This window comes from Camellia sinensis, chromosome 15 (assembly GCF_055761805.1).
Source record: "Camellia sinensis isolate YWXY chromosome 15, ASM5576180v1, whole genome shotgun sequence".
NCBI classification, from domain to species: Eukaryota; Viridiplantae; Streptophyta; class Magnoliopsida; order Ericales; family Theaceae; genus Camellia; species Camellia sinensis.
Genome location: NC_138975.1, coordinates 107091769 through 107107076, shown reverse-complemented (window position 1 = coordinate 107107076; position 15308 = coordinate 107091769). Strand labels below are relative to the sequence as shown.

General features: G+C 35.8%; 1 protein-coding gene across 1 annotated transcript; it reads right to left on the bottom strand.

Moving 5' to 3' along the window:
• Positions 1 to 6471: 6471 nt before the first annotated feature.
• On the bottom strand, positions 6472 to 8125 carry LOC145812763 (uncharacterized). The gene is made up of 2 exons (XM_082907945.1): positions 7200 to 8125; positions 6472 to 7100 (listed from the first exon to the last, which is right to left on the bottom strand). Exons 1-2 carry the CDS (start codon positions 8120 to 8122, stop codon positions 6659 to 6661), a joined length of 1365 nt encoding a protein of 454 aa, XP_082764071.1. The 5' UTR covers positions 8123 to 8125; the 3' UTR covers positions 6472 to 6658.
• Positions 8126 to 15308: the final 7183 nt, after the last annotated feature.

Sequence of the window (15308 nt, the reverse complement as noted above, 5' to 3'; positions counted from 1 at the left end):
TTGAGGTAAACCAATTGGGTTTTAAATTGCTTACTAGAATCATCATTTTGACTGGACTTTCAGGAATTGGAAGGCGACTCTTTCTTCTTTCCCGATGGAGATTGAAATTCTTTACGTACAGGATCTCTATTTCACGAGCCCAGTTAAGGGAGGCTTTTCACCGAGCTACATGTTCTGTTTTATGTGTTTTAAGTATTCACATAATTCAACATACATTAATCCATTTGTTAATCTAGAACATTCATTAACTCATTGCAATTCAATAAAGAAAGTCATGAACTAATAAATATGCTGTTATAAATGTAGTTATTTCATAAACTTCAGGTTCATTAAACAAATACTTCAAATACATCCGTACGTTAGATGAACAACAACATTGTCTTACACTCCAGACAACATACAAATATATATGAAAGATAAAGGTGTTTGATTTCTCATTCCTCATTTGACATGTAGTAGTCAGAGAGATATTTTTCATTGTTTAAGACATTATTTCGCTCAATCACTTTCAAATCTCTGCTGCTTGCTTCTGCCATTTCGGTGGCTAGCTGAAGCATGAAATGTCGACATCTTCGCATCAACATTCTGTTGTTCTCCTTCTTAATTCTACTAACTGCTTTTTCATAGTCACTGACATTTCGTCTAGCCATGGTTAATGAACGACGATGAGGTACCAGTGCCCCAAAGTTACGTAGATCATTAAACAATCCTTCTTGCTCCGTTACCCTGAACGCCCATTCTGCTCGGATACCAGCATAATAATCCTTCGGACTCGAGTACTTTTCGCTCTTGTAGTCATAACTAAATGGAGGTAGCAGCCACACTTTCGGATTTCTTTGTTGGCGTGAACTTCCTGCACCTCTTGAAGACATTGTTCCTAAAATAAACAAACAAATAATAATAGTAATTGTAGATATATTACTATTGTTATGACTTGAACAAACATCATACTGGGGTTGTCGCTATTTATAGACATCATACTGAGGGTTAACTAGAGATGATTTAGTGACAATAATGCATGCTAGGGCACTATGGAAGAAGTGATACCCGTGATATTATTTTTTAGCTTTTCATTTCATACAATCCTGAGTACCCGTGACTTTGTGTACCTGTGATGTAGTCACGAACATGGTTGTCAGATAAAGTCATCATTGTAGGACAGAGGATGACACTGCAATCCCTTCATATTGGAGCAGTGAGTTGTCAAATAAAACAATATGCAGTGAGTTGTCACATCGCCCCATGAAACTATTTTTTCATGCTTACTTTTTTAATACAGTAAGTAGTGACTTGGAATTGACGATTTCAGTACAAATTGGTATTTTCAAAAAATTATAAATGAAATTAAATCCTTAAATTTTCTTTGTTTTAAACTAATATTCTTCATAAACAACCTATATTTTATTTTATTTTCACTTAATGAACTTCACAGTCATCCTATTTTCTCCTGTTTGCATTTTTTGTTTCTTTTTGTATATTCTGCAATGTGATAAAAAAAAATAAAGCATTTACTTGCGCTGCAGAAAGTCACATGCATCACGTAATGTGAGGGAAAAAGTGACAAACTATATAAGCATGGCAAAGTCAGAAAGTCACATGCATTACTGCATCACTGCATAAAGCGACATGCATCACTGCATCACTGCACAAAGTCACATGCATCGCTGCACAAAGTCACATGCATCACATAGCATCTGAGGAAAAAACAAAGCATCCAAATTATTACACCGGTTCAAGTAATTGGTGAGCATCACTGACAAATGTTGGACGTATCACCACGCCGAGCTACAATTTATTATCGTACCATACGTACTGTGCCCTTGTGAATTATGCAATCTATTAAAATTTTGAGGGGGTGTCATAACAAAATAACAATAAATTGATAAATATGTCAATACACCTAAAAAGTAAAAAAATTTCTGAATAAATATTTCAAAGAATTTAAAAATATTTTAAAGATTTTGAAATTGTAATTTCACATTTATTTTTTAAAAAAAAATTCAGGCAGAGAAATTTGACTACTTCAGACGTTTAGTCGGTTGATCAGCTTGGTTTTTATTTTATTATTTTTTTTTATGTTTTTACTTTTTTTTTTGGAATAACAATAAATTATGCAATTCATAAAAGTCGAAGTGACAACTCCTATCAAGTTGATGCATAGTTGTTCAGTTCATAAAAGTTGACGTGACAACTCTGATGCATAGTTGATTACAATAATTTCATACATACAGCTACCATGTGTATATATGGTATAAATATCGCATCATACCATAACAAAAGTTTTACAGCTATTTCGAGCGATATCATCATGAGATATACGGTGGTTGATCTATATTCAGCAATGGGTCGCTATTGGGTTGCAGATGGAGATGACTTTGAATACCCAACGAATCCAAATCTTCGTTACTCACGTGCCACTGTCAATACCATGAGAGCTGAGTGGGAATTTTGCAAAACTCGAGCAAACGTTCTCGTTGAGCTATGTCGTGAAGTAAATCTTAAATTTCCTCGCCGGTTAGCCATGAGTATGCCAACTGACACTCCACAGTTGTTGCAAAGGGCATTGCATCGTATCCGCGACGAGGTTAATTGCATGACCCAACGTTTGCAAAGGTCCGGACTAATGAAGACCGCAAATGAGCGTGCCGAAGATGGGTTAATGGATGATGCACACCAGTACTACGCCTGGAGCATGGATGTTATGTATGAATCTGATATTAAGATGTCAGATGATGATGATACTGAATGAAATTGTTTGGATGAATACCCAAACCATTTCTGTAATGCATGCAATTTTTAATGCTTATCCACGACTTATCTTATCAATGAAGGGAGATATTTCAAATGTTTTCGAATATTTATTGTAATTCTACCTTTACTTTCTCTCCGTTATTGTTAGTTTGAAGAATGCTACTTGAACTAGACTTTCATGATTTCATGTATTATTGATGTGGAATATAATAATGATACTTAATGAACAAGGTATGAGTTCATATCGATCGATAGTTGAAATACTTGTGTTTGTTTAGATATTTATTTTGTTTCCTTTTTGTTCATATTGCTCCCCACAACTATCCATTATGCAATGTTCACATTTTTTTCCCAGATTTTTGTTGTATAAAATTTTTACAAACTTGTAGCAACACAAGTGGTCCTCCAATCTCATTTAATCATAAAATCCTATCAATTCTTATCATTTTTTTCCTGTTTTCGTTTTCATTTTTATGGAAAATCATCAAAACAAGTAAGAATAAAAAATTGTGAAATTATATTTTTCGAAGAAATAAGTATGACACATTTACATCATCTGTACAAGTTTGATATACAAAAACTATAAATAAAATAAACTATACACTCCACATCACACCCGCTAATGCCCTAACCTGCCCCCAGTCCCACAACCCCAACCGTGGACCTCTCTCCTCGGTCTCCTACGGTAGACTCTCTGAATATCTGGCTCCTGTGGAGCCTGTGACTGTGACTCCCCCTCTACTGCATGTGCTGCCCCTGATCCTGGCTGTGGCGGAAGATCGGATACTGCTGTGAGCTGTGAAACTCCATCATCTGGTGCAACTGTATCAGGATCTGCAGCTGGAGCTCGACCTCTGCCTCTGCCGGCACCCCGACCTCTGCCACGACGTCCGCCACGACCAAAACCTCGGCCTCTCCCGCGCGCTCTGGGGGGGGGGCTCAATATGGCCCTCAGCGTCAACGTGGGAGATGTCAGTGAGAACTGCATCATGTGTACTCATGGTCGCGGTCGAACTGTCTGGTGGTGGTAACTGGGTGGGTGGGGTAACAACGTCATGCATGTATCAGGGCGGTGTCCAATCAGGGTCAGGCACATAAGGTATGCCAGTATGCTGCGTAAGAAGTACATCGAGGGAATTTGTAGATATGTATGGGGTAGTATGTGGTGGGGTCGAAGGCAGTGTCGAAGGAGCTGATGTGGCAGGCGCTGAAGTGGAAGGCGCTGACGTGGACGACGCTGATGTATCTGGAGCAGCTGCTGAAGTGTGTACACCGTAGTGGCCGAAATGCAAACGATCTCCCCGATGGGCAAGCTGGAATGCCTGGTACAATAACTCCCGGATCTCTGCAACGGCCTCCAAGGCATGCTGTGCATCACGTCTCAAATGGGCGTCCTCAGCCAAGTGAAACGACCTCCCAGCTCCAGCCACCTGAACAAACATTCAGACGTATTATTAAGCTACAGTTCACTGAAAGTAAATCAAGTATGATTTTAATAATTATCTGACACATAATATGATACTCACCAATGCCTCAAGATAAGGGCCAACTCCCTGATATCCAGACTCAAACACGTGGCTCGGATTCCCGACTAGTAGGTGTGTATGTCGCTGATACCATAACATGTAAGGGTCGGAAGAGGGGATCACCTCATCGCTGTAGTCAGCCTGTACAATACTGTCCCGGCGGGCATCCCACAACTGTATATATCGCATATAAAACAGACGCCAGTCAGTGCCAGCTCGGCCACGCCTATCAGTGACGTGCAACTGCCACTCAGTGTCGAACCGATCCGGCACGGACTGCACCCGACCAAACTGTCGGAGGACACGATGGGGGAGATGCCACTTAACCACGTCAAAACAAATAAGTGGCACTCTCGCTATCCATATCTCCTGACCCAGTCGGCAGTAGTCGGGGAGTGTATCGAGGACCCCAGCATAAGGCTGCCAGATAAACTACAATGACGACAAATAATTTAAATTTTGCTCGTGAACTCAAAACATATACAATGAAGAAGACAACTAAAACGCAATCAAAAAAGTTCATACCTCGCCCTCGATCATCCGGTCCAGCTGGTCTCTATAAACTACCACTACGTGGGTCGAGATGACCTCGTGGCCCATGTCAACCCTCCACCGGCTACCTCGCGGTCCGGTGCGCAACTGCATGTCCCCCTCACCCATAGGAAGCTCACCAGGACCAACCGGTTGCCGCCTAGACGGGGTAATGCGAATCAATCTCTCCCATGCCCAAATCTGCAATAGTTTGAACACAATTACAATACTTATATATGGCTATAAATATGAATTGACATGTAATAAAATTGTTACTAACCTGTAGCAACACAAGTGGTCCTCCAATCTCCCTCGTACCCACCTGAGCTGCTTGACATAGCATCCTATACAACTATGCTAGAGCCGCGCTACCCCAGCTGTACTGCCTAATCTCCTCAATGTCTCTCAGCAATGGCAAGTACATCAGCTTGACCAGGTTCTGTGACTTATCAGGGAGAAGTAACCCCCCCAATAAGCCACAGAATATATGCTCGGGTATGCTGCTGTACCAACACATCTGGAGCATGATCTGGAAGATGAGCAAAGTGCTTGGCCAGCCACCTCACCCTCACTCTACCTGGCTGTAAATCTGCTGGTGTAGGTGCTACTCCCAATAGCTCAGCACATAGGGCTATCCACTGCCCCGTCGCGAGAGAAAAGTCAACTCCAGTAACTGCTCGGCCATCAACCCGAAGACCATATAGGACGGATACGTCTTGCAACGTGACGGTGGCCTCTCCGATCGGGAAATGGAATGTATGAGTCTTTGTGCACCACCTCTCAACGAGAGCAGTGATGAGTGCGTGGTCCAGTCGAATGTGCCCGATACGATACACACCATAGAATCCCGCGCGTAATAGATACTGCAAGACTCTATGGTCCAACGGATGCTCCCACAATCCAGAATCTGCCCGACGGCATGTCAACACGGTGCGTGCCTCATCCTGCACAACAGAATTACCAGTTCAAATAATAACATATCCCGAAATATACAACAAAATGCAATGTATTTTAATTGTAGCCATAAAGTGCAACAAACGTTATTGCATACCGGACGGTCCCACATACTGTCAGCCCGATGTGCCTGTCTGAACAGTGGAACCTCCTCAGGTACATGTGCCATGAAGCCTGTACAACTGAAATTATTGATCCATATCAAAAGCTCATTTAATCATAACATAATAACAGAGAAAACTGTAATTATTGATTTTGTACTGAACGATGTAAAATACAATGAAGTAAATGTTATGGGTTCGAGAAAAAGACAAATTTATGTGCCACTTACACGGAAGCAATTCAAAATTAATGATTACATTTATGGCATATTTGACAAAACTGAAATATTTATTTTGTAATGCTAAAAGTTTGAATAAATTATAAATTTTGCAAAATACATATAAAATTTTGTAATTGTGAACAATGACCGCAGCATTCCAATTTTTAAAATTTTAATTTATAATAGGTTAATTTTTTTTAAATTTGTAAATTTTTTAAATTATAAAATGTGAACAATGATTGCAGCATTCGATATTTAATTTATTCAAAAATATGAAATTTTGAAATGGTAGAAGAACTACGTGATTAAGTATAGAATATTGTAATACACATTTCGAATCAAGTACTCCGTTAAAAACTAGTACACATTTTCAATAAATTATAAAAGTTTGAATAAATTGTACACATTTTCAATTTTGCATTACACATTTTTTACTCAAGTACACATTTTGTAATACACACTTCAAATGTACGACCCCGTTTACAAATAAAGAATTTAAAAATACATAATTAAATGATCTATTACAAATGAAGAATTTCAAAATGATATATTACATGTAAGTATTACATAGTCTTCATCGACCAAGTCGCGCCGGACATGTTCGCCTGTCATGACCTGTCTGGTGGCACTCACTGCAACGAGCTGTCAAACGCCTATCTGATATATCCATCTCATTCGGAATACGAGCCATAGATGTACGACCCCGTTTTACTTCTCGCAGACGAAGGTCATTAGGCATTAAGGTCCACTGCGGATCATCCCAATAATCTTCATGCGGTATTGGGTTGAATTTAGTTTCCCAAACCCTCATGTATACAGGAAGCCTGTATACTGGATCAACGTACTGGAATGGATTGTCACCGCATTTAGACATTACAGCGAGCATATGAGAACATGGATAGTGTCTTATCTCATATTTCCCACAACTGCACGTGGGTTGATTCATCCGCACAATCTGTCTATTGCGACCTCGTCCACGGTGAAAAGATGTTTGCACCTCAAATACACGGCGGGGCCTATAAGATAATATTGAAACAAACTAATCAAGTTCATGTTTTTAGATGTAATTAACTTAACAACATAATAATAACAATTTTTTCACATTACAAACTAACCTGTCATACGATATCAACTTGAAAGTATTTCCCCTTGCGATACCCTCCTCCGTAGTTCTTTGCATCTCTCTAGGGTATTGGAAGTCATTGCGTACATCTGTTTCAGCTTGGGCTCCCATCTCGTCAAAATATTTGACGAGTCGTCGAAATGTGAATTCAACCATAGCTGAAATAGGTAAGTTCCTTGCACCTTTCAAGACGCTGTTGAAGCACTCTGCATCATTACTGGTCAATACCCCCCAGCGATATCCACCGTCATATGCAAGGGCCCAGTCCTCAGGATTCATCTTGTAGACCCAATCGATGGCTTCTTGGTTAATAGCCTGTATCTGATCTAAGTAACCATTACACTTTCGTCGTTGATCAGCACTCCCTGCTTTCCACAGAAGTTGTTTGAGCTCCTTATTTCTGAAATGTGTGTTAAAGTTACTGCAAACATGTCGAAGGCAGTGCCGATGATATCCAACAAATTGGAGCGAGGGATTCAGCCAATGCCACCTCACAGCAGCTAAAATACTCTCAGCTCGATCAGATATCAAAGTCACTCCCTGTCGGTCCATGACAATATGTTCCTTGATATTTTGAATGAAGAACGACCAAGACTCCAAACTCTCCCTGTCGACAACAGCGAATGCAAGCGGTAATATTTTGCCATTGGCAGTGACAATCGTTGCTACAAGTAACACACCAGTGTATTTACCGTATAAGAATGTACCATCTATAGTTATAACAGGCCTACAATATCTAAAGCCATCGATGACGGGTTTGAAAGACCAGAAAACAAAGTGGAAGACGGGTATAATGGTTGCATGCCCGGTATATCTATGCTTCCATGTCACGATGGTGCCAGGATTAGATGTCTGTAATGCATGCATGAATTTAGGCAATTGCCTGTATGATTCATCCCAATCACCGAATACCATTTTAATTGCGTTTGCCCTTGCATGCCACGCCTTCTTGTATGATATACTATAGTTCATGGTCTTTTTTATATCTTCGATGACATTCTTAATTAGCATATCAGGTTCATTCTGCATACGACAATCAAATATGAGTTGGATTATCTAGATGTGAACACTATAAACAAACAAATATGTATGTATATGTAAACATTTATTTTTTATACTAACCGCAACTTGTCCCAAAATATGAGAAGCAATGTAACTGGAGCTAATATTAGTGTGGTCCCTGTTCATTCGTGGGTATAAACAATGGTGAGGACCTATGTACTGCTTTATTTCAAAAGACCATGTTTCCTACTAAGAGATGCACGCAACCACCAACTGCAGTCGCGCTTGCAAGCAGACACCCAAAGGTCTCGCTTGGAGGTTACAACCTTATACTCTCGATTATTTGTTGCATGGTACAAGTTCACAGCATATAGAAGTTGCTTCTTATCAACAAAAACCATTCCTCTGTCAAACTCTGGATTTTCAGCACTCCAGATCCGGTTACGGGGAACGACATCACGGGTACTAATGTCAAAATCACCACCCATGTGAATGTTGTCATAGAAAGGGATTTCAACTCTAGGTGGAATGGGGGCATTTTCAGGTTCAACGGGAGCCTGGGCATCATATTCTTCATCATCATCATCATCTGATCTGCCTAATACATTTTCTTCCTCACACATTTCATTGTCATCATCGTTTAGGGCGACATCAGGACCGTACATGTCATTGTCAGCAAACTGCACCTTGTTCACTGTTTCAGCCATATTACCAGTAACTTCAACCGGAGTGGTATGATGGCTGCATGTCGGCACATCTTGTGTGTTACTGTCAAATTCATAACCATATCCACCACGTGAACTTGATTCTACACCATGGCCCTGAAATGACTGTTGTGTGTAGCCCAATGGATAACATTGATCTAATTCATACATAGGAGACTGAAACGCTGTTGTGTCAATCCCATGCGTCAGCAATGTAGTGAACGGACGAGAATCCATATGTGTCATGTTCGGGATATTGTGTACAATCTCTTTATCAATGTAGACTTCCAAACAATTTGGTGCTTGAAAACTTGCACCGATACTTAATACGGTGTTCAACGCCTCATCGTCATTGATCGGTAATATCTTGTATTTGCTGTGTGCTTGCCACTGGCAATAAGGATATCTACATTTGAAGGTCAATCGGACACTTTCCCCGTAACTTGCCACCTTTGACGTAAACATCTCCTCCAAATTGCTAAGCGTGGTGCCAATTTGCACCGCATATATCCCTTTCGGCTTAGCATCATATGCTACGCCTTCATCAGGATCCCGAATTATGTTTCCCCCCAGTAGAAAATAATTGGAACAGTCTCCATATACTTGCTTCAATTAAGACAAAAAACATTAAAATAGCAACAATATACTTATATCTCCTTGTACTTGTAAAAGAATTATATGAAATTATAGTCATTCAATTACAATTACTTGTGACGCAAAAACTTTATTTAAGTAATCATCGATTATAATCCAACATTCATTATTGATTTTTTAATTAAGATATGAGTTAAAATAATGATAATGGCTTAGATTTTTTAGCTTTTTAAGAAATACATCTTACAACTTATGAAAAAATTAACAACATCCTCTTATGCTATGCTTTTTACATTACTTATTATGATTAAGATCATGCTCTTGTGCCATTAAATGTAATTCAGCTAAATTTTAGGTCAAAAAACAGCTTTATTAATTTTGGATTAATTTTGTATAAATTAGAAAGTAACAACATTTGTAATCATTAAATAAATATAATTTTATTTGTGTGATGAACATCTTAATTTTATAAGGACTTGTTATTTTACTTCTGAAGTTGTAATTTAAAATTTATCAAAAATGTCTGTGTTACATGGATTCTTGAAAACAAATCAAGTAACCATATCAGACACTTGACACCTAGATAAGTGTATCATATGTATGGTCGATACTTCTCATCAGGTATGCACATATCCACGATTTTAGCCAAAAAAAAATTTGTTCTGAACTCGCTGTTATAAACCACGATTTTATCCAAAAAAAAAGGACTTGTGTACTCAAAACATATATATTAAAATGTGATCAGAACATCACTTATGTTGTTGGTAGCTCAAGTGGTAGTGCAATGGTGATGCCCAGGCAGAGGCGTGGGTTCAAACCACACCAACTCCTTCTCAATTTTCAAAAAACTCAATTTTCAAACAACTACCTCGGCATCACCATTGCACTACCACTTCAGCTACCAACAACATAACTGATGCTTTGTTCACATTTTAATATATATGTTTTCAGTACATAAGTCTTTTTTTTTTTTTTGGATAAAGTCATGGTTTATAACAGCGAGTTCAGAAGAAAAATATTTTTGGCTAAAATCGTGGTTTATAACAGCAAGTTCAGAACAAAATTTTTTTGGACTAAAATCGTGGTTTATAACAGTGAGTTCAGAAGAAAATTTTTTTTGGGTAAAATCGTGGTTCAGAACAGCGAGTTCATAATATTTTTTTTTAATTAAAAGCGCGTTTTGTAACCGCGATTTCTTAATCAAAATCGCGTTTTGTAACCACGATTTTAAGATTTTCCAAATTCCACGCGGGACAGGCCCAGAAATGTTGAAATCGTGGTTGTGAACCGGGAGTTAGCTTATTTTGGAAATTCTTTCAAAACTAGGCTTAGTTTGGGAATTGAATTAGTATTTTGACTTATTTTGGGAAATGGCCCTAGGTTGTGACCTTATATAAATTATAAAGTGTTGGTAAACTTGATTTATACATAAAGAAATTTGATTTATACATATTCGTGACCACGCTTGTAAGTAAAATATGTAAAAACGTGTTTTCAAAACACATTTTGAACAAAAATTCAAAACCAGCACTCCCTCTTATTTGTCACAGACACTGACACTCACTCTCTCTATCTCTCTGTCTGACACAGACACCAACACTTGCACTCACATGAAACATATATAATTTTTAATATATATAAATTTTATTTTATACAATTCAGAACAATTAATTTTTTTTAATTTAATTTATCTTTTTAAATAATTTATTTTTCAAATTATTTTTATTTTTTTCCAATGAATTTTTTTTTTCAAATAAACCTCAGGGGTGTCAGTGTAATTTACCTAAAAAAAAAATTTACATTTTAAGAATCAAAGTAAAAAAATAATCATTTTATATAGTTGATTATTATTTGCTATTATCAATTATTATATATATATATATATAATAATAAAATATTGGTATGAATTTTACAAAATAAAATTTATATATATTAAAAAGCCTATATGTTTGATGTGAGTGTGAGTGTTGTGGGTGTGTGTGTCAGAGAGAGGGATAGAGAGAGTGTTTGTGAGTGTCTGTGACAAACAAGAATGAGTGCTGATTTTGAATTCTTTGTTGAATTTTTACATTTTGCTTAGAAGTGATTATTATCCACGGGTCAACAGTAAAACCGTGGTTTGCAACCACGTTTTCTGAAGATAGAAAGAATTACTTAACCACAGCATGGTTATGTATAAATCAAATTTTCTTAATCAGATTTACTTTAAAAAAATAATTACTTCAAAATTTTTGTATAAATAAAATTTCCTTAAAAGCGTGATTTGTAACCTAGACAGATATATCAATAATTTTGAATATGAAGACATTACAAAGATTCTTCTTTTATTTTTCTGTTCATATTATTTTATACTATAATTTGTATGAAGTATCGTATTTATTCAGTGCGATTGGACAAAACTGGACAAGTCATACAAAAATCTTAAATCATAGTGTAACTTTTTCTATGAAATTATTATTTTTTTCATTGAGTTCAAATAACTCGACTGATTTTGTATGACTTGTACTTAATTTTAATTTCAAACATTGTTCACGTCATTTTTTATAACTGGTGGTCAAATTAGTGAGATTTGTGGACAATTAAAGAGAAGTTACTTTTATTGACATTATTCCCTCTACCAATAGGGACCTTAATGACAAAGTTATTTGATAGGTTATTTCCTATGACATTATTCCCTAACTTAGGGAAATAACCTCATCCGAAATAACGTAGGAAATAACTTAGGAAAATAACATAACAAAAAAATTATCAACCTGAAGCGAGTCAAACTTGAGTTTCATTAATATTAAAGAGCTCTCATTATGTGTTAGAAATTAGGTATGCTCCTTTCAGATCTCAAGTTGAACTCTCAGTATGTTTCATTAATTGAGATTTGTCGGATCTACGTGGAATGGAAGTTTGGTGTGGATTGTAAGATTAGTTGATAAATACGTAAACTGATTCAGACATCCGACTATCATAAAAAGTTATAACTTAATTGAATAAATATAATGCAGGCGCATAGAGAATAAGTCAATTGGATAATTCAAGTGGGTAAAAATTATCGAGAATGACTCATTTTATAAATCAAATATTTTAATTTTTTCAAACATAACTCCTAAACAAATTTGTTTTTTTTTTTTTTTTTTATATCAAATGTTTTCATAATAGCATTTTCCATGACGACTTGGAAGGCCTCTTTTGGCAAAGAGGTAAAAAGTAATGTTTTAACTTCTAATTTTTTGTGGATCAAATTATTCGACCTCTAATGTTTATATCAATTTTTTGTAGATCACTTCTAAAAAGTCATTTATTTATATCAAATTTATAAAAGGGAATGTCATGAATTTTAAGGAGGAAAAACTCGAAAATGAAATTCAACCGTAAATGGGGCAAGGAATTCAAGTAAACTATACTTTTATATTTAACCACGATTACATTTGAATTTAGTGCATAAATTTAGTCAAACCAATTTTTCTTATCGTAAGGGCATGTGGCATCAATGGCATATTTTAAAGTTTTCTTTTATCTTTTATTTTTTATTTTTGGGTCAACATTCTAAGTAGTTAGATTTTTAATTTGTTAATAAAATTTTAGTGTACTACTTAAAGGGTCACCCATAGAAAATATTAAGCAGGCCTACACCGACATAAAATTCAATTATCTGACTTTTCTATTTTGCCATATCCCTATCTCCAATATATATATATATATATATTTTTTTTTTGTTCCTGGCCAAAATGATGAGAAAACTTCCATAGCAATTTCTTATCACAAATTTTGTTCCTTACTTTTCAATTTCTTATTCTTACTTAAAAAATTGAAAGTTAGAACAAAATTATTTTTGTTACTTTATTAATTTTAAGTTATTACTACTCCACATCACCTAATTAATAATAATTTTTACAGCCAAATTAACGTTTCTCTTTCTTATGTAATTATTATTATTATTATAGATAATTATCTATTCATTACGTAAAAATTATTTGTTCCTAAAAAAAATTATATAACATTATTTAAAAATTTTAACTTATCATAAATTTCTTAACCCCTAATTTCTGAAACCATAACCCTCATTTCTGATTTCACAATTTAAAACCGTTAATTGAAAAATGATTTCACATTCATCAATTCAAAACCCTAATTCAAAACCAAAACCCTCATTTCTGATTTCACATTCAATAGAAAACCATAACCCTCATTTTCTTATTTCAAACATAATATTTAAATTTTGCTAAACAGATGCAACATTCAACAAATTTCACATTCAACAGATGTCACATTGAACAGAAATCTGATTTCACATTCAATACAAATCTGATTTCACATTCAACAGATTTCACAATTATAAACAGATTTAAGATAAATATAAACCATTCAACATTCACATTCAACAGATTTCTAAACAGATTTCACAAATATAAACCCTAACCCTAACCCTAATTTAAAATTTAAGATTTCACATTGAACAGATTATCTATAATTAAAATTCAACAAATTATCTATAATTAAACACATTCAACAAATTCAACAACAAATTATCTATAGCAAAAGATTTCACATTCAACAGATTATCTATAATTAAAATTCAACAAATTATCTATAATTAAACAAATTCAACAAATTATCTATAATTAAAATTCAACACATTCAACATTCACATTCAACAAATTATCTATACTTAAAATTTCACAAATATAAACCGTAACCCTAATTTATTATTTCTGATTTCACAACATTTTATTCACGAATATTAACCCTAACCCTAACCCCACATTCATGAACCCTAACCCTAATTTATTCACATTTTCACAAACACAAATATATTCACAAATATAAACTCTAATCCTAATTTATTTACAGTAAAGTAGATGATCGAAGCCATACCAACGAGAGAGAGAGAGACAGTACTGAATCAATCAGAGAGAGCTCGAGAGAGAGAGAGAGAGAGAGAGAGCAGGGAGCTCCGGAGAGAGAGAGAGCAGGTAGCTCGAGAGAGAGAGAGAACAGAGAGTAAAGAGCGAGAGAGAGACAGCAGAGGGAGAGAGGAGAAAGTGTGAATGCAAAACACGGGGCTGGGGGAGTTAAATATAAGTTCTAAAATCGTGGTTGTGAACCACGATTTCACTTAAAGAAAAAAAATTTGCCCTAAACTCGTGGTTATGAACAACGAGTTCAGAAGAAATCTATTTTTTGATGAACTCGTGTTTTCAAAAAGCGAGTTCAGCATGAAATCGTGCTTGTAAAAAGCGAGTTCAAAGGAAAAAAAATTTAATTAAACTCGCGTTTCATAACCGCGAGTTCTTAATCAAACTCGCTTTTCGTAACAACGAGTTTCAAATTTGGCAAGTTTCGCGCGACAGGGGTGGAAAAGTATTGAACTCGCGATTGTGAACCGCGAGTTAGCTCATTTTGGGAAATCTTTCAAAACTAGACTTAGTTTGGGAATTCCTTTATTATTTTAGCTTATTTAGGGAAATGCCCCAATTCTAGGACTGCCAAAAATTGAAGAGACGTACAGGAAAGTGCACCCTATGATTTATGTTTTCTTGACCATACTAATGTTAAATAAAGAGTAATGATATACAAAGTAATAAACAGAACTTTAATTCAAAAATAAAAAAATCATGTTAGAGGAGCTTTGTTTCACCTCTTCAATGCAGTATGCATGAATAAAGTTTTTTTTTATTAATTTATGCGCGTGTAGGTTTTTGTTTACCAACCCCTTTTTTTACTTGTCACTATTTATAGTTCCAAGTTCCAACGTTAAGCTATTTGATAGCTCTCAATTCCAACACATCTTTCTACATACAATATTTGTA